Source organism: Ciconia boyciana, chromosome 5, assembly GCF_034638445.1.
Source record: "Ciconia boyciana chromosome 5, ASM3463844v1, whole genome shotgun sequence".
Taxonomy (NCBI): Eukaryota; Metazoa; Chordata; class Aves; order Ciconiiformes; family Ciconiidae; genus Ciconia; species Ciconia boyciana.
In genome coordinates, this window is record NC_132938.1 from 65,479,342 (window position 1) to 65,504,573 (window position 25,232).

A 25,232-nucleotide genomic window follows, 5' to 3' on the forward strand; every position below is an offset into this window, starting at 1 on the left:
GTATTTACGCAGTTGAGTGTGAATGTATTTTCTGCATGAAGGAATTACATACATGTGCAATTACTTACAGGGCACTGAAGGGAATCTTGTATGAATTCAATATATGAAGATGCGCACTACATAAAACATGAACTCAAATCTGTTTTGCCCTGGTTATACAGTCTTACAGACCTCTGCGCTACAGAAAGGTATTCTCATTCCTGGTGTACAATTGGAGGATCTCATCTCTCTAGTGATTCATTTGATATATCTCATGTACAGAGGTATATGAGTATTAATCCAGGCCATTAAAACATACCATACTTCTATTATTTTATATGCAGTAACTACATACAAGGACAACATAATAAATTGTAAAATGTATTCCAGTTCATAAAATTCACCATTCTATTGCTCTGCCCAGGGTGACTATTAACAGTTACAGTCACTTCTGTGGAAAGCTGAGGAGCTGTGTATGACTAGTAATGCATATATAATACAAAACGTGTCTTTCAGTAGACCCTCACAGCAAATTCAGTGAGGAACCAAATTTCCCCAATTCCCTTCCCTTCCTTTCTTCACTTTCCGCTATTAGAGTCTGTCTTGAATGTGGTGTGTTATGACTAATGACATTTCAGTCATTGATTATTATAGCAATATAATGCATCCAGCCATTAGGATTTCATAGTGTATATATCTGCAGCATGAGAGTGTAATTATCTGCTGGCTTTCCAGAATCACTGGCAATACGACTAATGTTAAAAGCTTTTTTTATATCTTTCTTTCTCCTTCTTGTTTTAATATAAAACCTCTGTGGAATGTGAGGCTCTGGTAATGACTCACTGGGCAATGAGGCAGCAATCTCAGACACTGTAACGTGATGCAGAAAAGGTCATACACTTGCTTTCATAACAGGATTATTCATTCATTCATTAAAAATTAAACGTGTGGGAGCACATCATGCATTCAATTTGGCAGGTACTGGTGAGTACTTTCTTGTAGTTTCTTAAGTCCTCATCAGTTTGTGTGAGATGAAGTTACTCCAAATTAAGTCTTGTCTTATTTAGTGGCATTTACACCTGAAGTTAGTTAATTGTTCCTATTGGAGACAAGTGCTGTAAGGAGGCAGATAGTGTTTCAGAATCATGGCTGTATCTTAATGGAGTGATGGTTGCGGTTTTTTGGTTTTTAAGTCTTTGCAATGAGCTTATATTTAAAAGAAAAACATGAAGTTCTATATTATTTACCTCTTTTTATGTAGAAGTTGCTGGTTTTTTAATTGTACTGTTAAAAGTTTTGGGTTTTTTTGAAGTGGAGTCATGCAGAAACGTCAATTTGCTCCAAAGTCTTGTGACATAGCTACCTATTTCAGCCCGATAGCATTATTGTGGTTTTTTTTCATTGATGTCCCATGCTAGAATGCAGCTAGGAAAGGATTGGTTAGTCAGAGCTGAATGTGGTACTATGGAATTAAGTTAAAACAGCTGTAGTAGGGTACACAAGGAGGCCTGTCTATTCTATTGTATGGCTCCCTTGGCCAGTATCAGATGCCTGTGAAAGAATCTAAAAATAGGGTGAGCATATAGTGGCAGACTGTGACTCAGGATTGTCTTGAGTTAGAGGTGATATTTTTGAGGTTAATAGCCTTCAGCAGATTCCTCTTTATGTGAATTTGCCTAATCATACTAGGACTTAATGTTGACTTATGACATCCACAGCAACGTGAAGCACGGAGTTTCACAGTCTGAGGAAACAGTGTATGAAGAATTCTCTCCTATTGCTGATTCTGCATCTGTTGTTTGATAACTTAATTTGATGCCACATACTTCTTTTATTTTAAAAACAGGAAAGAGTGTTTTCCTTTTTGCTTTTCAGTACGCCACTCATTTTATGGATCTCCAGCATATCTCTAACTCAGACAGCTCTGTTCTAGGCTAAAAAAAAAAAAAATTCTCAGTCTGTGCAGTTCTTTCATGTAAGGAATCTGTATGCGCTTTGGACCCTTCTTACTGCCCTTTTCTGTAACTTTTCTAGCTGTAAGATGTTAAGATGAGAACCAGAACTACATGTAATATTCATAAAGTGGTTGTGCCATGAATTTATACAGTGACGTAATTAGTCTTTCCATTTCTATAACTTTCCCAATAATTGACAACTTAGGACTTGTTTTTTTCCTCCCCATAATAATAACAACTGTCTCCTGTTCCCAGATTGTTTAGAACGTTATTGACCTGATTTTTATTTTTGTTGATGTAGGAATATACAAGTGACATGATAAACTTTGAGGTAATGGCATCAGTTACCGTAAAACTTTGCAGATGTAACCAAGTCATATTTGAGGCCATAACCTTGATAAGCATCGGAAAGAATTTAGAGCCTATTTACAGTTCAATGTTCTAACTGATTTTTGTTGTTCATGAGCTAGGTAGCAAGTCAGGTTGGTTTTATAATCCAAATGTAGATAGAGCTGCGTTGTACTTGCACATCAGCAGACATACAATATTTCTATGTTTACTTTTCTTTAATTGCAGGTATTTATGAGCCGCCATTTCTTGTATTATTGTGGTGAACCTACTCTGGATGTGAAGATTGCCTTTTGTCAGGTCTGTGTTCCTTACAGGTAAAACAAGGTACAGTAAATGCTTGTACTTCATTTTTGCAGTTCATGCCATAATAAAAGAAAAAGTAGAAGTGAATTGCAGCATCTTACTGCGAGTAACTGGTTATAAGAATGAGAGTAAATATAAAAAAATAGAAGAATGCATCACAAAAATTACTTTTCTATTTATTTTGAAGTTTATTTTGTAGTTTGCTCTTCATGATTTTTAATTTTGTTTTGCTAAAATGTCGGTTAGTGTTCTGAGATTTTTTTTTTAGGTAAAAATAATAGCAAACAGTTTGCAAACCGAAAAAATGTTGGCTGTACTTCCAATAAACTTAATGTTAAATCAAACAACTTAAATGTACGTACAAGGATGCTTTCACATAAATATGCAAATTAAAACTATTTTATCTTACCCTCTGTTTTTGTGAGACAGAGCCTTCTACACTGTAGCCTGTGACTACAGTTTTCTGTGCCTTAGTGTACCTTTACTAGAAGTGAAGGGAGGGTAATTAAAATTGTGGGGTTCGTCTTGTCTCCAGTTGAACACCACGTGCTGTGCAGATTCTGGAGTCATGAGACTGCACTATAGCCAATTCTGTCCTTCTAAATTACCCTTGAAATTGTTTTGTCACAATGCTTGGAAGTCTACGAGGCTAACTTTGTGATACAAAGGAAAAAGTGTATTGATTTGTCCAGGTTTTGGTTCTCTTGGTTAGATTAAGTTAGTTAACATATATATGTGTCACAAATCTGTGTGCATGTTTTTCCATCGTGAATGAAAGAGGACTTTTTTACTCACTTCTGAACTGTGTTTTGTGTTTGAATTCTGTCTCTTCATAAGCTTTTTGGTGAGACGGGACACCAGTAATCTAAGTAGCTGGAGGGACATGAGGGACATTTTTCATTTTTTGAGGGGTGAGAACAATGCTGCATTCTTAGAAATGGAGTTGTGGTAAACACTGTTTTTTTCCCTTTATATTACTTATGGGCTCCAAGTAAGTAAAAGTACAATTCTAAAAAAAAAAAGGGGGCTATTACTTGTATGTAAGCATTTAACACAAAACAGTGACAGGTGTTGGGAGGTTTGTTTTGTGTTTTTTAACTCAGGAGTACTAAATATTTGTTCTTCTGAGAAGGTTGGCTTTGCACTTAGTAAATCATCAGCTCTAGGATGGATCTTGGCTATTCAGTTTGATAATCTGTTTAACTGTCTTTTCTGTCTTTTTATCTCCTGTTATTCATGTGTATATGTTTATCTAACTGGCTTAATTCTTCCACTGTTTTTGAGAGAAGAAAGGATTTTGTCAAACAATATTTTTGTAATTTTTTGAGAGTTCGCTTGCAAAAAAAAAAAAAAAATTTGCAAAAATTGCAAAAAAGGGTTTTCCTTCAGATTGTACAAAAAAGACATTATTGATGAAAAAGTTACTTTCACTGTGCAGAATACAGTTTTTTGCATAGCTCTGCTTGCCAACTTTACTCTCCCTTTTACTTAGTCCAAAGCAGAGCTGTACAGAAACATTTCTGTTTTACACGTGCAGAGGAAAGGTACTTTTAATCACTTCCTTTTACGTTCAGTGCTCCTTTAGTCTTGGCATCAATCAGTGCGTGACGATGTATAGCCAGTGCTTTCTGTCACTGCACTCCGGGTTCTTGATTTAGTGGAAATGTGCCACTGTAATTATTCTTTTGCTGTTACCCTGACTTAATAAAAAGTGTTCAGAGGCACATAAAGAATCAAACGTATTTACAATGTTTTTGTTAAAGTATATATGATGAAATCAACAGCATTTTTGATTAATTTTTATCACTGAATGAGACTGTTTCATGTTTAACACCTACAGCAGGTACCCAAAGAGGAGTCATCCAATAAATACATATAAGAGATACTATCCTGACACCGCAGGAAACAGGATTCTATCCTTCAAGCACTTATTGCACAAATACCTTTTCAAGGTCTTCAGATCTTCAGATTTATTCTCCTGAGAATAAAAGCTGGTTCAGGCTTCATGTTAATTTATTCTCTCCATAAAGATAGGCCCTGATCCAAATAACAGTTAAGCACATAGTTAGCTTTAAGAACAAGAACAGTCTCTAAATTAAGTGTTTTGTTGCATTAAGACCTTAGCTGTCATGGATGCTGTTCATTTGTATTGCATAGGGCAGGATGTGGGTTATATCTGTATCCTGGTAATACTTGGTCCAAACATGTAGATCTTTATTTAGAGACTATTCAACAGTTTCCAGGTAGTAATATTGTTTATTCCATGCTTATTCATAATGCTAATGTGGAAATCAAATGCCCTGAGATTTACTAGTAATTCTTCTGCTCTAAGTGTAAAGTTCGTTTGTACCTTTGGGAAAATTCTATCAGCTGAATCAGTAAATCTAAGAGGTTCAGGTACTACTGTTAACAAAAGGTGATGATGTGACAGCAGAATGGTTATCATCAGCAAGAGGTAGACACTGCCACTCAAATCTTGAAGTGTCTACAACTGACAAGGATCCCAGCAGTATTTAGACAACAGACCACAAAAATGTAGTTTCCAGTAAACATAATTCAACTCAGTAATTTTTTCATGTGGTTCACAAATGCAAAAACTGTTTCTACTATATAAGCATGCAACAGATATCAGAAAAAGTCAGTGTGGTATAGTTTGATCCTGCCCTGTTGACCTGTTAAGATGAGAGCCTCTAGTGATGGTGTACTAGAATATACAATTTATCTAATGGATTATTGCAATTTTGTGACTTGTGTTTACCATGTAGAATAGAAGTCCTGCTTCCATTCGGAATTTGTGCATCACTGCAGACTTCCTACAAAATACAGAATTGTGCTGTAGTGTCTTTTATAAAGGTACAATACTGAAGAGTACTCCAATGATTGTTACTACTGTGGACATATTTTTCTTGTAATAAATATTTTGTGGCAATTTCTCTCTCATGGCCTAAAAGGCATAGCTTTATGTGCTATGAAAGAAAGTGACATATACCTAATTATAGGCTGTTCCTCTTGACACAGAGCTTATGTCATTGAGTATACTAGCTTTATATGATTAAATGCTAATTCAGCAGGAATAGAATCTTAAGGATTTCCAACTTAAGGAAAAAAGAAAAGCCCTTCCTGAGAAATACTCAGTAGCATAAGTGGGGTAAATATGCCTTCCCCTGGTCGTCCCGTCCCCCCCGTGTCATGTGTGACCCCCCCCCAGTATAAAAAAACCTAAGTCTGGCATTACTGTGCATTGCTAACCAAATCATGTTCTGAAACAGCCATCTTTTTTAAGGCTGAGGAAAAGGACATCTGCTTTTCTAGCTTAATAGAAAGGTAGAACAAGAAGATTTCTTTTTTAGGCTTATAGAATTTCGTTAGACTTTTGTAAGGCTGATATCACCAACATGTTTTATCTGTAGGACCCTATACATTCTTATTGAAGTACAGCGTAATGCAAAGTAGTATATTCTGAGTAGAACAGGACATTAAAGTTTAAGTGCTAAATAATAGCTCACAATGTCTAAAGGATACCCGACTGCTTCATCCACATTTTCCTTCATTTAATTTTTCAATTTTTTTTTCTAATCAACATTAAGATATGTATAGCCTGTCAGAATTTTCAAGTTTTCTAAACCGTAGCCGCATAGGATACCTTTATTTAGAATACACTTCTACAAATTTTTTACTTGGAACAGTAGTCCTGAATTTTCTTGTCTTTGAAAAACACATCTTTATTATTAGAATTTGTATGTCACACTATTTCCGTAGTGCTGCAACAATTAATTTTTTTAACAGAAAAGCAGGACATGGGATTACTGAGATGAAGTATTGGGGACCTGGCCATGCACGTTAAGAAATGTGAATCAGGAATGTAAATTCACATGCTAGTTCTTTGGTACGGCATCATCAGTAGTCTTTATTGCCCATTTAAACCATTTCACGTCAGCGTTTTTGCGTACTGAAATTGGAATTGGTGCTGTACTGATGCCACTGGAAGAAAACCTTAGAATGAAATTTTAGTTTGCATGTTGAGGGTCTTTTTGCAAACTTCTACTCAATTCGTGCTTTTAAAAAAACCCAAACCAGAAAGATTTTAAAAGCTTTAATTTCTTTCTAGATATCTTCCCCCCCCCCCGTATTCTGCTAACTTGCTTTATTTCCACGGCATGCTTACCTGTCTGGAACAAAACATGTATAGACTTCCTAGATGCAATATTGCATCAATAACCATTTAAAAATCACATGATTTTAGAAAACTTTTTATTTTACACACAGAAAAGACCAGCTTTATTAATTGCATTGCTCTCCATTGATTGATTGATTCACCTGGTCTGTTTTTAGATTTTATCCTAACTTCGATAGATCAGTTTAATTACAACTAACGCTTTAATCAGATTGGATGGAGTTACTACTTTGACCATTAAAGAAACTGTCTTGATGCAGAATGCCCTATAATTATGCCTTCTGTCCAATGGGAGATTAATTGGTATTCATAAGGCATCAATGAGCAGTGACCTATATCTTAGATTTCTAGGACTAAAATGATACTTCATAGTATCAAGACGTGTCTATTTCTAACAAAAGGTGTGATTAAATTATTCAGCTCCTTATAGTCTTTACTTATAAAAGGAGAATCTTTTCATTAGCTCTTGTGTTCACAGCAAATACTGTAACTATATAATTATATTGAGAAATTTAATTTTTTGAATACTTCATCTGTATAGTTGTTACGTGCTTCTTCTTTACCCTTCTTTTTAAAAGAAGCCATCATGTGCATTGGGGTATAGCATTTTGTGTAGTTGGTGTTCTTGCTGCCCTGCTTGCATACTAGAAGAAAGCTTCTTAAACAATACCCAGTATTTCAGTGTAATTCCAGTTTCCTGAGAAGTGTAAACCATTTGAAATATACTGTATTATCAATATATGCAATAAATACAGAGAAGCAGTTAATCCCATCTTGGTTCTCCTATGCTCTTAACACACTGTGCTTCTATATTCCCTTCACTACTGTTGATAAATCGAGTGTACTTTTCATTTCTTAGTGTTGTGATGTTTTGGCCAACTTTTAGTGATCCAATTTCTCTTTCTTAATCTTAATTGTATCTTGCTTTTTCCCATGTTATTGCTTCTTTTTCAAATCTAGGGCCTCAGAACAAACTGATTAATACAAACCGCAGTGTTTCCTCTCTTCCTATTTCTCCTGCGAGTTCGATGTGGCTGCTGCCATTGCTTTCCTCTGTTTTGGACACAGTTCCACAGTGAGTCTTTGCTAGCTTCCTATCTCTGGAGCTGTGCCTGAGTGAGATGTTTCCAAACGTCTTTACTGTAGCTTTCTCACCTACTCTTAAATCTTTCTTTCCTGTATTTTTGGCTATGTTTTCCATTTGGATCACTGATTAAGTTCCTGTCCATAAAGAAACCCCACTCTCAAGGAATCTTTTCTCTCAGTGTTTCTTGATCAGTCTTCTTGTCCTTACCTTCTTTGGTACAATGTCCAGGGTTGGATATTACCTGTGTGTCAGTGTTGAATTCTTCAGGCATCGGGGGAATGAGGAATCATTTTGAACTAGTTGTTTTGTTGTGCAGATACTCACATATTGCTCATCTCTTAGGAGTCTGGCCTGGAACGAAGCAGACACCTTTGGGTCACAGTGACTTCTGAGCAACACGTGATACCACAGTTACAAATGAAATACAACAATATTGTGCCTGTAGGAAAGAGCAATTAAAAGTAGTTAAAGCTCACTGAACATGTGGAGGACAAGTGAAGAATATGTAAATAGTGCTTTGTTTTGTGTTTTGAGTAGATAGTGATGAAAAGGAAACAGAAGGTAGTCCTGCTGCTTCTTGTGTAATCAGAACTAGGTAAGACCCAGTTCTGAAGCTGCTGGGTTTTTGGTATCTCAGAAGAGGTTAAACAAGGACAGTGTGTTTAAACAAAAAACCCCCAACCAGCACTTATGAATATTTTACTCTATCTAATAAGTTGTTTTAATAAGATGTTTTAAAATAGAGTGAACAAAGCAAATTAGTAAAAAGGTCAATGATTAATCAATCAAGGTTGAGTTGTTTGCAAAGGGTCAGTTGGCTGCTTGAAAGGCTGACTTCATAAAGGAGGGGGGTAGATTAGGGGCTAGGACAAGACTGCTGGAGACAGATTAAAAGAAGGCAGAGAATTAACCTGTTAAAAATCCCACTCAAAACACACTAAAATCAGGAAGACTGGGTGAGTAATACAATCCTTACAGGATGGGAATGAGATGGAAGAATGGGGAACTGTGGCATGGTGTGATGTCGCTGATAAGATAAAAATACTACACCCAAACACACACAAGATAAAAAACGTATTTTTTGTAGGAGATTTGATCACCATCTATGGACTTTTGAGTTCAGGAAGAGACAGAATAAGTGAGAAGTCTGGCTTTATGGTGAGAAAAATAGATAATATTTCTGCCATAAATGTGGCATATACAGAATACACAATGAAAAATAATTTAGTAGGCCTACCTGTGCAAAGATACTTTGTATTTCTCAAGTGGCGGCTTCTATGGCCGTCCAAATTTACACAGCAAAACCTGTGACTATTAAATCCAAAGCCAAAGGTTCAGTAAATGTCTGTTCATCCCAGAATTCTGGCACTTGAATCTTCTGAGAAAATTACAGCTGTACAAGTGGGAGGATAGCCATTTAATTAATAGCGTTGTTGACTTAGCAGATGCACACAGGTAAGCAGGGCTTACCTGTTTGTACATTTTCAGAGCTGGCAAGAAGACTCTGAGGATTTTACCATGCTTCAGAATTTCAATTTATATAATCTCAGCATCTGACTTTTAAGGTCAAGTTGTAGCTTTAAGATATCCTTTTGGATCCTGAGGGAATCGAAGGCATCCGCGTCTGAAACTTCTGTCCTCTATACCAGTCTCTTTGTATGAGATGGGGTGGAGACGTGGGGGCCCCTGGGGAGCTATTGTGATTGCTAGCTCAGAACATCCTCTCTTTTGCATCCTGCTCATCTTTGGGCACTGTGCCAACTGCAAATTAGGAGTCAGCCTTTCAGTCTCCATCTGATTCTTTTCTTCACCTGCATTCACATGTGTGGAGTCATTTAGTTATTTTTAGTAGCCTTGAATCGTAGCACCCTTAAAAGTTGATGTGTTCCTGTAGGTATTTCTGTGTGCAGACAGGGAAGGATACTAATACTGAGGTAAAGTTTCCCCTCAGCTGATGCCTGCTAACAGACTCTGTGACAGCACTCATTGTCTTGGAAATGCAAAGGAGAGCAATTTAACGTAAACTGCCATTAGCATGGTTTGTATTTATAAAAGCTAAGATGTATGCAATACTGAGCTGTAAGAAATTGTGATATTTTAGGCTCATGAATAATAGGAGGAATGGTGTTCAGAAATAAAGGTCTGTCAGTGAAATATAATAAATAGAGTTCTTTTACGGGGTAGAAATGGACAAATAAAATGGGATATCAGGAAACAATTCACCTCATAATACTGAAAATAACATAATTTTGTTTCTGTTGTGCTTTTTAACCCTCTCTTTTGTTCTCTATGCTGTGAAACAAAAAAAAAGGAAAAGAATACAACTTGTAGCTGTGTGTGAGGCAGTAAGTTATTCGAGTTTCACCGAATTTTTAAATAATTGTTTTTTGAAAGCAAAATATATCTTCTCTAAGCATCTAGTAATGGTGAGAGTATCTTTTTCCTTCATCTCAAATGCTTGAGTCTTGACAGTTCATTTTCTTTCCTCCTCCCCAGTTGTTGGGATATTAAACAAAACAAACATCATTGCAGACATGGCTATGCATTTAGGTGACCCAACAAGGATAGCTATGTTTTCAGGTCTGAAAAACTTTTACTTCTCGTAAATTTCTCAGTATGGAGGAAAGAGAATGGCATTAGGTGTGTTTTAGAAGTTTTCAATTAGATACCAGAAAGAGAAAATAATGGTGCGTGCATTCTTGTACATGTGAAATGAAAGTTAAGTTCCGGTCAGTGTTGAAGCAATGTAATTCCACTGTCCAAATATTTGTGGAAACCAAGAACAAGTGGCACTCCAATGCATACTTTGTCTCTGAGGAATAATCTTTCATGTTACACAGAGGTCTGAGAAACTAATGTGTTTTGTTCAAAGTGAAAAGGATGGAGAAATTTGCTTTTGTTTCACACCTGCAATGTTTACTATTACTTTGGGGCCCTAGTATTGTAGCTTGCCCAAGTTCACTTGAAGTTCACCTGAACATTTATTAACTCAGTGAAATTCACTTTTCTACACAAGACCTGTGCATCTTTACTATGATATCCTAAGAAGTAAACGTGATCACCATGTGTATGTATACCCTACCTTTCCCCAGTTAATTCTTAATGAAGTGCTAATTCCTAGTTTCTTAAGATGTCAGTATCAATCACATTTGAAATAAGTTTTTGGTTTAGGTATGTATACAAAAGGGTGTATACTGGAAATTCCTAGCCCTGTGTTCCTTTCTGCTGTCAGATAATCAAAGGTTTAACTTAAGCTGCCAGTCAGAACTTGTACACATTATGCAGTAAAACCTGAATCTGAAATAGCTTACATGGAGTAGATGGGGGATGGGGAAAGGGGTTAGTAACTGCTGTACCAACACCAAGGCTTCTGGAAGGGGTTTGAGTGAGCACTGAGAACAGAACGAGACCAAAATGTGGTGTGTAGGTTTCTTTAAGATCAGCAATGTGAAGACTTTGAGAAGAACCTTTTAATCAGGGTTTGAAACTAAAACTAATATTGATGTACTCTATTAAGAATATGAATATCCTTGGTAATGGGAAAAGCTTTTTTAGCTTAATTTTAGAGTGAAACAAAACTGCCGTTTCCTTGTACTCATTTAGGAATTGGCTGTTGTATCAACTTGAACATGGTTCATGATTTTATTACGTGTCATCTTGGTTTGGGGATCTGATAAAATGTGATTAATCCAATAAGGCTGTTAATTCATTGATTTAGGGATTTGATTTAAATTACAATTGTGACAAGGATAGTTATTCATCTCCTGGTTCTTATAAAAGTAAGCAGTACTCTGGGCTTAAGCAGTAGGCTTACTGTGTTTTAATTTTGCTTATTTAGGCTTTAGTAAAAATCAGCAAAATATAGAGAGTAGGGTGTTTTTAAAAATTTTTTTAACAGTGTGGGTTTAAAGGGAGGAGGCAAATTGGTAGATGACCTGGAGACTGTTTGGCCTGTCCACAAAGCTGAAGTGTTTGTCACTCAGAGGACGCATTCTGCTTGGAGTGAGCTTCAAACTAAATCAGGCTCTCTGGAATTTTATAAGTAATTCTTTGTGTTAATGTTTTCTATCAAAGCTCCTAATGGCTCACAGTCTTTTAAGTAGACAGACTTTGAGAAAAATATTAATATAAAAAGAAAAAAAATTCCATGAGACTGTTTTCAGTCTTTACCTTTCCTACTCATACAGAATTAGGAGCAGATTGTCATAGGAATGGTCTGCGTTATGCAGAGGAGAGCTGCTCATCAGGACACTTTTGTGTTCTGACCGGCTCTTACTAGTTGTGGTCTTCTGCATCTCGTTGATCAACATCACTTTAATTGCTCTTGAAATGGCTGAAGCGATTGCATGCATTAATTATCCATATAACTGAGGTACTACAGAGTGCTGCTTCTGAGCTGTTCTAATTGATTTCTAAGACATTCTTGGATTTAAAATAACCGCCTGCTGGAACCGCAGTAGTTCAGAAATCCCACTGTAGGCAGCACTGGATTCCTGAGGCTAGCAGTTCACAGGGTCAGTCTAACCTAAAAGCAAGTAATTTTGAAGTGCACAGGATTCTAAATGTAGAATGACAAAGTATCTTTACCTGTGTAGCTCCATACCACATGATGAACTGTTGGGTAGCTCGGGAGTGAGGATGCAAACAAGTTATGGCAGGCCTGGCTCACACAAGCCTTGACACAGTCATCTGGCTTGTTTAAAAAAGTTGCTGTATCTGTACTTCCAGAGGAGCTGGCTACGAGTCTGGCTCACTAAGGAATGCAATTTTTATGCTGACACTTTATATAACATTGGTTTCAGAGTAACGGGTGTTAATGCTGAATATCGTCTGCATTGTTCTGATAATGACATCAGAAAAAAACACACTGCAAATGTGTTTGTCTAGCCAGAGGGAGCTGTGATTATTTCCTGTCTATCAGGAGCATATTATTAAAATAAAGCCTCTCAATTCCAGGTCTGGTGTGAATAGCTGAGCTAGCCAAATTTATGCATCTCTCTTCACATAATGGAAGGAGTTTTAAGACTAAGGCTACACAGTGTGAATCAGATGCAGTCTGTCTTTCTTCAGATGAGAAAAATTCAAACTCTTTTGGAGTAATTTTCACTCTCCGTAAGCTTGAATTTAGCACTGTGCCAGTGTCCATAAATCTCTCACTTTCTGCATTAAGGGGAAGGAAAAAAAGCCTTGCCCTGTGTCTGATTAACGAGTAAATGTAATGTTTCTAATTGCTCCTCTGAAATGAGATTTTCTGTTTGAATGATCAGCTACGTTTATTAAAATGCTTCAAAGTCTCTAAATGAGGTGATTAGGATTAACCAATACTGTCCAGTGACAATGGGCCTTCCAGCGAGATAATGGACAGAAAAATAATATTAATCAACCTAACGCAAATCTGAGAATCCAAGTTCTCAGCAAGGTCAGTTATCTGTTTTTAATGACCAGCTTTGTGGAACACTGAAGTGATGTCCTTTTAAACTGAAAAAATAATATTCTCCAAATCAACTTTGCATTTTTCCCTGCTCCATCCAAATTCAACTTAGCAGTCCATAGTCACATAACACGGTTGATTATTCAGATTCTTTGGGGGACGCAATTTATAACAGAGCAAATAAGAAAATTTAGAAGCTGCATTTGTGAGCACTGAAAATAAATGCACAGGCAGAGAGAGGTACGTTGGTTTTTGCTTCTCTTTATAGAAAGCATTTGGAAAAGTCTTGACTTCTATAAGTGAATTGTCAACTACTTGAGGACAGATCTGTTGTAATATGTTGAACTTTTGTATCCTGTGCTGAGCATCATGTAGTATAGAATCCTAAATTACAAACACTAAATTCTGGTTTTTATCTCAAATTACTATATACTTTGCGCCATAGTCTTCAGGGAACTGAGCTCACTAGTAGTCATAAAATGGTTATAATGTAAGTTTCTGCACAGTAATTCTACGAATTTGGGTGATGTTACAGCTCTGTAGTGCTAGCTTCAGTGCAAGCATAAGAAGTTTACAGTAACTTGTCTTTGTGTCATGAAAATTAGCCTTTGCTTAGGACTAATGCATTTGTCAGGTCACAAGAGCAACTTTTCTATCCATAGGAACCTAGAACTTGGGAAGCTCTTTTGAGCTACTGAATACTCTCCATGATACTGAGCCATGTCAGGTCACAGTTTGTCCCATAAACTGCTCTGTTTCTTTTACAACTCCTGTTGAAAGGTTCTCAAGGCCTTTATCATATGCTCAGGGAAAGTTTTAGCGCTCATGTGAAGAGACTTACTTGCTCTATCTGACCAATGATGAAGAGTCTAATTCATATGTCTCTTGTCCCACTTCTACACTGATGTAAGTCTTCTCATTTTGAAGTTATTTATTGCAATACAAACGAGGGCAGAATGAACATTAATGCATAAGCCAGTAGTCATAAAGCAGCAGTAATGGCAAGCAGAGACCAGTAGTCGAGAGTAACTGTGTCACAAACATCAGCTGGAGAATTCACTAGCTTTCTTTAATCAGTGGCTTTTTATGGTTACTTCCTGGGTGAAAGAGGGCATGATACAGTCTTTGAGAGCATTTGAGGATTCATGTAGATCTTTGACTATGAGCCTAAAATGACAGGAATTTATACTGGAAAATTAGGCTGACTGTCTTTTATCCGTATTCTGATGTTTTACCAGCCTTGGTTTCTGTGTTTTTTTCCGCTCCCTCCCCCCTTCCCTTCTTCTGTACAACAGGGATTTGGGAAACAAGTGGATGTGTCATATATTGCCAAACATTACAACATGAGCAAAAGCAAAGTTGACAACCAGTTCTACAGCGTGGAAGTAGGTGACTCAACCTTCACAGTTCTCAAACGCTACCAGAACTTAAAACCTATTGGCTCTGGGGCTCAGGGAATAGTTTGGTAAGTATCAGCAGTTTCTCTTATGCTTTTAAATAGGATTTGCCTTTTGTATTTCTTCATAGTTTGCTAGCCACAGACATTGTCTAAAATTGCAAAAATAACAGTCAGGCAACAGACATCCGGAGGCAGAAGGAGCCTAGTCGTTTGCTAATAAATTCTCCTGCTGGTGAGAATGATAGCACTAGGTTTGTTTCTCCACATAGCAAAATGTAACTAGCAAGAAAGCAATTATCTTATCATAATTGACAACTGTGGCACTATTTCCAGAAACAGTGCAATCCCATAGCATTCTCAAGTATTCAGAATGGAAGCCTTTCAAATTGAGGTAACTGCTAATGTTTCCTTTATTTCTTAAAAGAGACGTTGCAGTGATGTGAATAATGTGGACAAAAGACACAAATACAGTAGCTCTCCTAAATAATACAAAAGGCTTATGGAATTCAAAATTATTATGTTCAAGAGTTGTGATATCCTGGTTGGCTTTTGCCTCTGCATTTTTAGAGATGGCTCTTAAATTTCAGTGGCTTGTATTTAAATGTCTCTATGCAGGAATTTGTTATCTGTTTAATTATGAGGTATTGGGATAACTAACACAATCTTTTATCTATAACTTGATCAGAGATGAAGTCTAATTCTATCTGTCATCTTTATCAGTGCTCTTTTCTGACTTTGATGTAGTGTGTGTTACCTTACAGTTGGAGGCAGTGGTAAACCAACAGGTTCCTTTAACCTAGGGGCAAGTGGGCTTCCACGGATCATTGGCATTGGCACTATAATTGACAGTGTAACAACAATTAGCAACACATCCTTAGGTCTTAGTCTGTCACTTCCAGTGCTTAGTATACTTTGAGACCACACAAGTCCAAAGATTGCTCTAAATGATCAAGTACTTTATTTCATATCTTAAACACAAAAGGGCTAAAGGTTAGTTTAAAATCAGCTTTAGGAAAGAAACATACTTTGTCTTGAGTACTATTAATGTTCATTTTGCACTATTTGTCCACTTCCATATATAGCAACAGATGTTTTTTCTTCCTACTTACTATCCTCTATTCGTTTTAGAGGAATATCAGATTTTGTTGAACCTCTCTGCAACTGAATTGCTGTAATGATCAATTATGAACAGGAAAAAACCATAGAAGTTAAGCTAAATAAAATCAATAACATTCTGTGAATTTGTCTTTCATACTAAGAGTTGACAGGCAAAAATTAAGAATGCCTTAGGAAAGAAAATCAAATCAGAAGACAAGTAAGTTCAAATGAAAGTTAACACAAATCCCCTGAAATGGCTGAGCAGCATGGAAAGGCTATAACAGACTTTTTACAGTTTGATGATACAGATGTGGAAGTATTACATGATAGATGGGGAAGATAATGAGCATTTTTGCTTAGTATGTGTTACATTGTAATCTATCTGTCATGAGGCATAATTTACCAGAAGTACATTAACAAACTATGAGGAAAGCATGAAGAATCAATGGTGAATGGATAAATTAATGAAAAAAATTGTGAGATAAATATGTGTAGTTTAGCTAAGGGAAGACAATACATGATAAAAAAAATCTTCAGTTATGTGAGTTTCTACTTGTGTAATAATAATAATTATATAGTAATAATAATGAGTTTACATAGTAAAGTTAAATAGCTTACATTTCTACTGTAGAAACTTACACTATTTAGAAACGATAGGTATTTTGATGGATATAGGGTTACATCTAGAAAAAGCAGATTAATTCAAGGGAAAAAATATACTGAAAAACTGCCTATTTGTGGAGTGCTGCTGGCTCTGGTGGGGGAGTTATTTTGCCCTGCTCATCTTGTTCTTTTGCAAAGAACAGCCATGAGGAGTGAAAATATGAAATATGAAAATAGTGGGAAAAACCTAGGTGTCAGTTTCTTTTAGATCCAGTGGCTCTGTTTATACTTAATGACTTGCTGTTAGAGAAGTGTAACAGGTCTGGTATGCAATTCTGTCTCTTAGTGCCAGAATTAGCAGAACTGTAGGAGCTGAATGCATGATTTCTGATTGTTCCCTCTACCAAGGGCAGGCACAGGTAGGATAGCTCAGAGGGGTTTAGGCTCAGACTTCTCATAGCATGCACTATTTCTGGATTTTCCTTCTGGATAATTGTAGGTAAAAGGACACTACCTGTTGTCTGGCTGGAGTGACAGGCTACCCAGCTACTGGAGACAGCTTTAGTCCGTAATGCTAACTACAGTTTCAGGGCTCAGCTGCTGCCAGCAGTTGCAGCCAGTGGCCTGCTTCTTGACAGGTCTAAATTTTTGCAGCTTGGCAAGTGAAGTCCATGCTGTCTTTCCTACGCTGGAAGAGCTGAGCTGCTGATGACTTTTCTGCTTTGCCCTAGTACTTGGTCACACAACTGTAATTCCCACATCTTGAGAAAAAAGGGCCTATTTAGTAATAGTTTTTCCAATGATTCGACATAAAATCTCTCAGTACTGATCAGGTACAAGATATTCCATGCCAAGGACTGCCTCAGCACTAACTTTGAGACCAAACTCCACTTGCTAGTAACAGCTTCCCTCTTAACTTGGGTGTGGGAGCCCACGTGCCCGGCATGCTGGCTGCCTTAGCGCCTTGACAGATATACTTGGACAAGCAAACTGTCTGCAGCCCAAGAGGTAATTGTAGAGGCAGAGGGAGACAGAGGAGAGACATGGTGTTTTCTGGGCTGCTCTGGAAGCTGGTGTTGCAGGGTTCCTAGGCAAAACCACAGAGTACTGAAATCTTTCTCATACAATTCTATAAATAGATGTCAATATAAGCAGGAGAATTTCAGTGGAAAATAATTCATGTCGTGGAACAGAAGCAGGGAATGTGGTTATGAAAGAAGCTGGGACTTGATTTCACTTGATTATTCTGAAAATCACATCAAAGACAAAATCATTTTCTTGATATGGAAGCATTAAAGTAAAGATATTAAGGTCTTCAGGGGATGATAATTTATTAAAATATGTGAAAAAGAGAAAGCCATATGGTCTGAGTATTAGTTATAATTGTCATTGTGCCCATGTGAAATAATTATAAACTCAGTGAGAAAGTGGTATTGGCTGTAGACATAGTACATTCAGTATCTTCAGGAATTAACTGTGGGAGCTTTCAACAGGATTTGTGTTAACTATGTTCACAAAATTATTTTTGCCAGCAGGAAGAAAGAAAAAGCTTCTTGGAATCTCTTGAGCAGGGAAGTTCCTCTTCTCTGCAAAAACTACTCTTAATGCAAGTGTAGGCTGTTTGCTCACTGTACATCACACTGACATCTGTGAGAAAGACTATATAGGGTGTGTTTGCATAAAATTATCACGTTGTTACAGGCATGATGACAATGGGACATAGCTGAAACAGAGCTTGTAGTTTATTAGACCAAGCTGTAGTTGTAAAAACTACGCAGGCTTTTAACCACGAGTTCATCTTCAAGTCTGTGATAGAAACAGAAAACATCAAAGGTAAAATGAGTTGAGAACAGTTTTCTGAGTTTAATTAGATACGTGCCACTTAAACCACTGAGAGAAGAGGTAGTTGATACCCCTCTGCAATGTTAGAAGGGAGCTGACAACTACCTTATTTTACAAGGGGGAGAGAGAGAGAGACGTCACTTTCAGCCTGTAGGTATAGATGGTTTAGATGAGGGTGGAGGGAGAGGAATTCTCACGTTCCATAAAATCACCAGAAGTGATGATGGTTGGAGTGGATGTTTCTTTGTGTTTTAAACGAATGCTTTTTGCCTGGAAGCAAGGCAATTGATCTGTAGGTTTTCTGCTGTGGTTTGCGAGCTATCTGCTGTGGTTTACAAGCTATCATTTTTTATATTGCTCATGATATTTTTGATACTACCTGTGATGTCTAGAAAAATGATGTTGTATAGGAATATTTCAAAAGCAATTTGAAGTGGCTGTGATAGTTTTTGAATTTATGATGGAAGCAAGGGTGAAGTCCAGTTTGCCATGGCAGATAGTGAAGACATCACTTACAGGCTTGAGGAAACAGATAATTAAAATCTTAGAAGCAGCTTATGAAGACATTTGGCCTGGTTTATGACCACATTGGTGCCTATACCTGTGTGCATTATGAGGAGAAAGTGTTAGCTTTGAAGACAAAATTGTCTGGGTGAGTATCAAATAGATGTGTCTGATGATGTCTTTCAGCTGTGTCGTGGTTTAGCTTCAGTTGGCAACTAAGTACCACACAGCTGCTCACTCACCCTCCCCCCCCCCGGTGGGATGGGGGAAGAGAATCAGAAGAGCAAAAGTAAGAAAACTCGTGGGTTGAGATAAGAACAGTTTGATAATTGGGAAAAAGGAAAAAAAATAATAATGATAACAACAACAACAACAATAATAAATTGTAATTAAAAGGAAAACAGAGAGAGAGAGAGAGGAAGAAAACCCGGGGGGGGGGGGGGTGGGGAATAAGTGATGCAACCACTCACCACCCGCTAACGGGTGCCCAGCCAGTCCCCGAGCAGCGTTCGCTGCTCCCCAGTCAACTCCCCCCAGTTTATATACTGAGCATGACATCATATGGCATGGAATAGCCCTTTGGCTAGTTTGGGTCAGCTGTCCTGGCTGTGCCCCCTCCCAGCTTCTTGTGCACCTGGCAGAGCAGGGGAAGCTGAAAAGTCCTTGACCAGTGTAAGCACTGCTTAGCAACAGCTAAAACATCAGTGTGTTACCAACATTATTCTCATACTAAATCCAAAACACAGCACTATACCAGCTACTAGGAAGAAAATTAACTCTATCCCAGCCAAAACAAGGACAAGCTGAAATCCTGAATGTTTATCTTGCTCTTTTCTAAAGAGTGAAGACAGGCTTTCATGCTGTATGATGTGGGATGTGTGTGGTCTAATTATGTGTCAGCTGGACCAAGGGAGTGTTAGCTGAGAAGTGCTTTATGCTATCTAGTTTATGCATGAAGTTTCTGTATCTTGGAGTAATGTTGGGGTGGGGGGAGTATGGGAGCAGGAATGATGGTTTGAGGATAGTTTTGAAGAGTCCTGGTAGCTTTTCAGTGAATGCATTATAAACTTAGAAAGATATCTCATCTGCAGATATAGAGGAGACTATAAATATGTTATTGAAGTAGTAAATTGGGCAATTTGTTGTGTTTTTTTTCTTGAAATTCGTGATTTGATGATACCTTTGAGCCTGAATATGAAGGAGATTGCAGTCTTTTTGTGTTCCCTGTAACAGGTGGAGTCAGCAAGTCAACTGATAGCTTGCTATGTTGCCTAAGGTTGCTGTAGGTTCTCCTTTGCTGATTTAATTGTAATTTGGTGGTTGAATCTTAACGAGTGCAGAGTTCTTTCAAATCAGCATGTTGTGATGGTGGTGCTCGTTGTGGCTTATATAACTGCTGATTCTTTCCTTAAAGTAATCACAGAACTATAGAATAATTTAGGTTGGAAAAGACCCTTAAGATCATTGAGTCCAACCGTTAACCTAACACTGCCAAGTCCACCACTAAAGCACGTCCCTAAGTGCCACGTCTACATGTCTTTTAAATACCTCCAGGGGTGGTGACTCAACCGCTTCCCATAGTGTTCAAAGGCTGGAGGAATGTGACAGATATTGTCCGCTACAAGATGTCCAATATGAAGGGTTTTTTGTTGCTGTTCTCCTTGGAACTATCACAGGGAAGTGTCCTGTTGTATCATGCTACTGGTAATAGAACATTTGTTAAGACAGAGTTGGCTAAAACTTCCTCTAGTTCTCCGTATTTCCATGCATTATGTATACTAAGACAATTATTACAGGGAAAGCTCTTCCATCCCGTAGATCTCTGGTGGAGGTCTGTGAAGATATGAACATAGTCAATCAATAGAAACACTTAAAAATATATTTTAATTTAATATGACTACCTCCTGTGTGGAATGTGCCTGTAAATGATGAAAAGGATCAGATCTTTGAGTTTCCAAAAACACTTGAGCTCTTTTGTATGATGGTTATCCTTCAGTTCTGGTTTTGTGTAGCACAATTGGTCTACTTATGGTCTGAGTATAAGGTTCTAAAGCAGTATTGCAGTTGGAATAATGGTAAAAGCCATAGAAAAGAGGAGCTGACACTTCTGAGCATAAGCAATTCTGAACCCACACTGATCAAAGAAGAATAGTCTATGCTTTTGCTATGGTGCAGTGGAAAAGAGACAGAGAATAGTGGACATCTCAGTATCTTGCAGTTAATGCACAACCTTATTTGTATTGTTTAGCTGGACAGTGGTGTATTAAAGTTCTTGAGAGATCAGTATATTTCTCCATCGTGACCCTGCTATCCCAGTAATACTGGTTTGGTATATTTGTGCCACTGAATTGAAATACTGTATTCCTTGACAGAGGTCAACATTTCCACTTGTATAAACTGGCATAGTTCCATTGAAGTTCAGAAGTGTTCTCACCGCAGGATAGATCACTAATTTTCCTCAGAAGAGGAGGATAAAGAATACCTGTCATTCAGAGGAAAAATGAAGTGAACCATGTACCCAGATATGCCTAGAATTTCAGTGGCCCTGAGAGGAGTGGCAGTGTTGATTTTGTCAGTCTCTCCTGTGAATCAGTACTGGGCGTATGTCCTGAGTTCAGTTACTTCACTTCAGTTACACAGTTGCATCTTGCAGACTTTTTGTGCTTAATGTTCTGTCGGCTGGCACTGCAGATTTATCCTGTTCTGTTAAAGATTCTCCAAATTGTATCCATTAGTTCAGCTTGTGTTCTGTTTCTCATGCTGTTGTGTGCTTTGCTGATGTGCTTTGACACTCTGCTCCTGAGGAGGTTTTTGAAGACAACCTTTAGAGAGTTTTACAAGTGTTTTGTGTGAGAGTAATGTAGAAAATAGCTGTGAACTATTACTGTACTGTTAGTGAAATAAGGATGTCAATTTAAACAAATTCTCTGATGTTTCCCAGTGCTAATATCATCTCATACAGTGGCAACACCTTATGAGATTATTTTTTTTTTTTCCTCCTGAGAACAAGTGGTTTAAATTATCGCCAGATTTTTTTTTCACTTTGGGAAGTTCTTAGATGTTGAAATACCGTAAGTAAACTCACAGCAAGCTTCAAGCCTCGCTCATTGATTTGTACATTAGAGGATTTTTTTCTCCAAATAGCAATTTGCATTCACATTGTAGTATTCTTTGGATTTTCTAGTGTGTTGTTGCTCTGAAATGCCAAAAATTTAATTGCATGTATTCAGTTAGCCATTGATCACCATCTGATGTACATCTGGAACAGCACATTCTGGTTTGTTGTTCTGATATATCTATGCCTTGATTCTTCAGAAAGACAGCACATTTCCCAATTGTATTTGGAATCTGGATCACCAGCACATGAATTTTAAGGTGCTGAGAGACTCCCAATGGGAACAGCAAAGATTGAGTATCTCTGTGGATTTGAGCTCCAGAATGTTGAGTGAAGGTGCTTACCTAAGTTGGTCAGATTTGTGTTTCTTAAGGTGATGTTATTAGAATTTATATAGTAACACATATTCAGAGACAGTTTGCTTGGATATGGGGTGAGAGGAGGAGGCAATGTCTTGCAGTGCTCTTGCTAATGACTCAACAAAGAACTTAGCTTGGATGTGGAGGAAACTGCTGTTAGGATCATAGATAACAGCTACCATTTGTCATACTACACATAACATGTCTGAAAAATGAGATAAGTTAATTAACTTTAAGAATAAACAGCTTCTATTCCATGTTTGCTTTGATTCTTACAACTTCTAACTGCTACTAATATCTTTAATGTAAGTGCGAAAGAAGCAAAAAGAGGTATGTATCCACTAGCAGTGCATGAAGGCACCTGAGGCAGGATGAAGACCCATTTTTATATGGCAGGGGTATCTGAGATATAATGTTTGAGTAAGAATTATTGTTGTATCTTTTTTTTTTTTTAAAGGTTTGACATGTAATTACTTTACAAAAAATATTTCTCAAATTTTTTTTGTAATGTTCTTTTTCTACCTAACTGCAGAGATTCCTGGTAGGCAGGAAGTCACCACATATTTTATGGTTGTCTTCTCATGTTTCATTTCCCTTTGCTAGTACACAGAAATCTAAAATGTAATTTAGGTTCTGGTAATCACAAACGATTTGTAATAAAACATGCCACAGTATGCTCTCCTAGCAGAGAGATCAGGGTCCCTGTCTCTCAAATACTCAGACTGCCTATATTTCTGACTCTGTCCTTTTTAATTCTTTTCTCCTTAAAGAACCTGTATAGTTTCCATGACTACAATAGCTAAGCGGGCAAAATCTATTCCAAATTTTCTTTCTGCAAGTTCATGAAAAAAAAAATGTAAATAAGTTGATGTAGAAACTATCTCTGCGCAACCTGTTTTTGTGAATCCTGACATCAATACTTGCTTTACTTGGTCATAAACTACAGTACTGTAAAGGCACTGTCAGGCTCATTTGAGAGTGTTGACACCCAGCATTTTCAGTTGGATCAGTATAACTCTTTAGGTATAGAGCAGGTTTTTTCATAGCCATGACTGGATAAGCATCTATGATCCTGTCAGAGCCATTAAAAAATTTATCAGCTGTTTGTAAATTCTGTGGCTGCAGAGAAGTAACTGATGTTTGTGTAACTTAAGCTTTTTCTGTGTTGACTGATTAAAAACTCAATTTAATGTACATTTTTTCACTATCAGGCAGTAACATTTTATAACTCTCTTTACAGATGTCAGGTACCTATCTGCTCCTGCCCCATCAAAAGCTTCCTTTTGTTCACTGCCAGATCTCCCTTTTCTCACATTTGTTCTGTCTCACTCCTACACTGCGACATATCAGACAGATTTTTTTCAAGACTCCTTGCTTCTCCTGTTGTGTCAGGTTGTCTACCTGGCATTCAGTCGCAGACAAATTTCAGTTCAAGGAGGAAATCAGGGTTGGAATTAACTACTGTCAGTGCATTGCAGCCATTCCTTAACTGAGTTCAGATTTATCCTTTTATTTTATTCACTTGAAATCCTGACACCACTGAAATGAAGACTGTTGCATTGTCATCACTGATTACCATGTGTTTAACATGAGAGCAATTGCACTAAACACTGCTGTTCCCTCTTAGGGACAAGGGGTTTCTCCTATGATAGGAGAATAGCTGTGGCCATACAGAATCAGAGAGGTAGGGCTATAGAACAGAGCATCCAAATAAAAGGGCAGGTATCAAAACAAAGAAGCAATGGAACCAGAAATAGAAAAACTAGAGCCAGTCTGGAAGGAAATGCAGCTGAGATTATTCAATTTTCTTTGTCAGCATGTATTGTTGATATTTATTCTCTGATATTAATGTGGTCTACAAATTTTCACAGTGCTTTACAGAAAGCAAAAAACTGTCTTTTGTCCCAAGACTTCCCTAGACAATCACAGAAAACGATGACAGCCAAAAAAATTGGAATATAACAGAAGTTGTGCAAAATACAAAGACAATATGAAACAAGAGATTGTGTATGAAGCCTAGGTGAATATTTTTTCACCAAAATTTTTTTAAATTTTTTTTTCTTTCATTCTTTTCTGGATTCGTGGTGTTACACTCTTCCATCCAAAATTGGTTGGTGCCCATTTACAAACTGGAAATAAATTTTGTAGTTCTGGGGTTGCTAATTCACCATGAGCCACAGAAGGGGGTAGAGTTTCTAATTCAAACAAAAAATCTTGTTTTAAATTGTGTCAAAGCATCTACATCTTGAGATTTCTGGTGTAACAGGGCAACTTGAAAACCTAAGTATTTTTTAATTTTGTTCCTGTTGAACAAATGCACTTTGGCTTGTTATCCAGCAGGTAAAACATTTTGTGTGCTTACAAACCATCAGTTTTACCTGCTAGCATCTTACCTGTGTCAGAGATGTCCCTCAGTATGAGAGACTGTAGATACAGAATTACTCCAGTTGGATGAGAGAATGCTGAATGAGTTAGAGCAACCTGGGTGGGTTGAGTTAGTGTCAGTGTAGGGGCAGGCTGTGGACTAGCCCTTTGGCTGGGAAGGTAAAGGTGACGTATGTGGCAGCATTGGCTTTCTTCCCTCCCGGAACAGCACCAATTGACATTTTGGCATCTCCAATCTTCTGTTTTTGTCTGCTTAGAATAGCCTTGCAGAGACTGCAGGGTTAGTTTTTGGGAAACTAGACTTTGAGTAGCCTTTTAGGGTTAACCTTTTTACATTGCCTTTTTTTTCCTTCCATGATTATCACGTTGCAGATGATGACTTGCTGACAATACGTTTTTAGTGCTTAGTTAAATTTTGATTTTTAATCAGTTGAGAAGTGCAGCAAGAAAGGTGGTGAAATAATGTTTCTTTTTCTCCAGACTGACAGCTTTTGTTCTGTCAGGCAAGCCAGCAAGTCTTTTAAATTATGACTGTGAGGTGGCTATGGAAGATAGTAGCTGTTTTCTATTTCAGTTTGTAGATCCAAAAATAACAGATTTATCATGTGACTGACAGTTTGAATGTGCTAGGTACTCAGCTTCTGCCA

General features: G+C 37.4%; 1 protein-coding gene across 17 annotated transcripts in view; it reads left to right on the forward strand.

Annotated features, from left to right (window-relative positions):
- Positions 1-25,232, forward strand: part of MAPK10 (mitogen-activated protein kinase 10) — a 183,504-nt gene that overhangs the window by 80,602 nt on the left and 77,670 nt on the right. For 13 of the 17 annotated variants that reach the window (XR_012042719.1, XR_012042720.1, XR_012042718.1 and 10 more), the window contains 2 exons: positions 2,511-2,582; positions 14,576-14,745. Coding sequence is in view for 11 of the 17 variants with exons in the window: in XM_072862916.1 (XP_072719017.1) it covers positions 2,511-2,582; positions 14,576-14,745 (242 nt within the window). In the remaining 6 variants the exon portion in view is untranslated. Of the gene's footprint in view, positions 1-2,510; positions 2,610-14,575; positions 14,746-25,232 lie in introns of those variants that run through there. The other 4 variants (XM_072862922.1, XM_072862924.1, XM_072862923.1 and 1 more) reach the window with 4 other exon arrangements.